General features: G+C 43.3%; 1 protein-coding gene across 1 annotated transcript; it reads left to right on the top strand.

The window, feature by feature from the left end:
• Nucleotides 1-210: 210 nt before the first annotated feature.
• Nucleotides 211-990, top strand: LOC132639546 (uncharacterized). The gene has a single exon (XM_060355986.1). The coding sequence runs from the start codon at nt 211-213 to the stop codon at nt 988-990; it is 780 nt and encodes a 259-aa protein (XP_060211969.1).
• The last annotated feature ends 730 nt before the right edge of the window (nt 991-1,720 follow it).

Here is a 1,720-nt window from a genome sequence, read left to right as displayed (position 1 = left end):
CCGAGCAAAGAAAGTAACAACAGACTCATCATTTCCCACTTGGGCTATCACAAAGACTCGCTCTATTATGGACCCCAGTTTAATCAACATAGTCGCTTCATCCGAACCAATTCTTTGAGTAGTGCAATTGAACCTAGCACCTCGACAGTACTAGAAACACACTTGGAGGTCGTTACTCGTCTGGAGCAACGAATTGCTGAGCTAACTCATATGGTGATGCAAAACAGAACTGCTTCTCAGACCCTGCCAAACCTGACCCCACCTCCGGATGTTCGCCAGAAAAGGCCTATGCCACCTGCATTTCCAAACTTGGATGAGTTTGATCAGGGAGATCATTTCGCAAATTTTCAACAAGTCCAAAATGCTTCAAATGCTCCCCTCTTGTACATGCCCGCTCCTTCAAAGGCTCATAATGTATCGTTGACACACCATGATCCACCAGTGTATAGTTATGCCACAGTTCCACCTGTGACACAAACCCAGGGGCTATGGCGCCCGAATGTTGATCCTTACGTTGAAACAAAAAGGGAGGCAAGGGCACTCAGTGATGAAATGGTCAACAGAAAGCTCCAAAGTCTGGAAGATGCTATGAGAGGTCTACGTGGGCTTGGTAGTAATCAAAGTGTGAGGTATGAAGAATTATGTGCATTTCCTAAGGTGGAGTGGCCTCCAAGTTACAATATTCCCAGGTTCGAAAAGTTCGATGGGTCGGGAAATCCTTTCTTCCACTTGAAAGTATATTGTGAAAAACTAAAGTGTGTGGGAAAAGATCAAGGGATAAGAGTCAAACTCTTCAATCAAAGTTTGAGTGGGAAGACTTTAGAGTGGTACTCTAAGCAAGACATGACTAAATGGCACAGTTGGGATGATTTGTCAAATGCTTCTGCTAACCATTACAAGTTTCATGTTGAGATCGCTCCTGACAGAATCTCCATCTCAAAGCTAAAGTTGAAGTCAACTGAATCATTTCGAGAAAATGCTATCCGTTAGAGGGAGGAAGCATTGAGGGTGCACCCACCTATGGAGGAAACAGAAATGGTCACTTTCTTCATTCAAGCACAAAAACCTGAATATTATGAGAGAATGGTCACAATATATGGAAAACCCTTTGCTGAAGTGATCAAAGCTGGAGAAATGATTGAAGATTGCATCAAGGATGGAAGAATAACAAGTCTAGCAGCATTACAAGCACCAATAGGGCTTTCCAAACTGGCACCCTTGGATGTGGAAATAAAAAAGAGAAGGCCGTTATGGCTCTGGAGGTACCTCATACAACTGCCAAAAAACTTCGCCACACTATCCCAACACCCAGTATGTCCAACATTCATCATACCCATCCTACTATACTGCCTCATCTAACCAGCCTCGGCCACCACAAATGTCAATTCCTGTCTACAACGTACAATCAACACACCGTTCTATCCCACCACCACAAAATGCCTCATTTTCTCATAACCGTCAGAACAACGCACCTCATCCTAACTTTGAAAGGAAACCTCCCAGAGTCTTTACACCATTGATGAAATCACAGCTCAACTTTTTGAAAAGCTAAAAAAAGCAGGAATACTTCATCCAGTAGAAGCAAAACCCGCCAATCCTTTGGCCAATTGGTACGATCCGAACAAACAATGTGCCTACCATTCTGGAGTAGTTGGGAATGATACCGAGAAGTGTATCACACTGAAACACAAAATTCAAGACTTGATTGACAACAAGGTAG

The sequence above is a fragment of the Lycium barbarum genome, chromosome 5 (assembly GCF_019175385.1).
Source record: "Lycium barbarum isolate Lr01 chromosome 5, ASM1917538v2, whole genome shotgun sequence".
NCBI classification, from domain to species: domain Eukaryota; kingdom Viridiplantae; phylum Streptophyta; class Magnoliopsida; order Solanales; family Solanaceae; genus Lycium; species Lycium barbarum.
The sequence above is the reverse complement of the archived record's forward strand: the minus strand, read 5'-3'. Positions and strand labels throughout refer to the sequence as shown.

Excerpts from the sequence above, each read along its gene's own strand:
- LOC132639546 (XM_060355986.1), top strand. The coding sequence starts at position 211 with ATGGTGATGCAAAACAGAACTGCTTCTCAGACCCTGCCAAACCTGACC.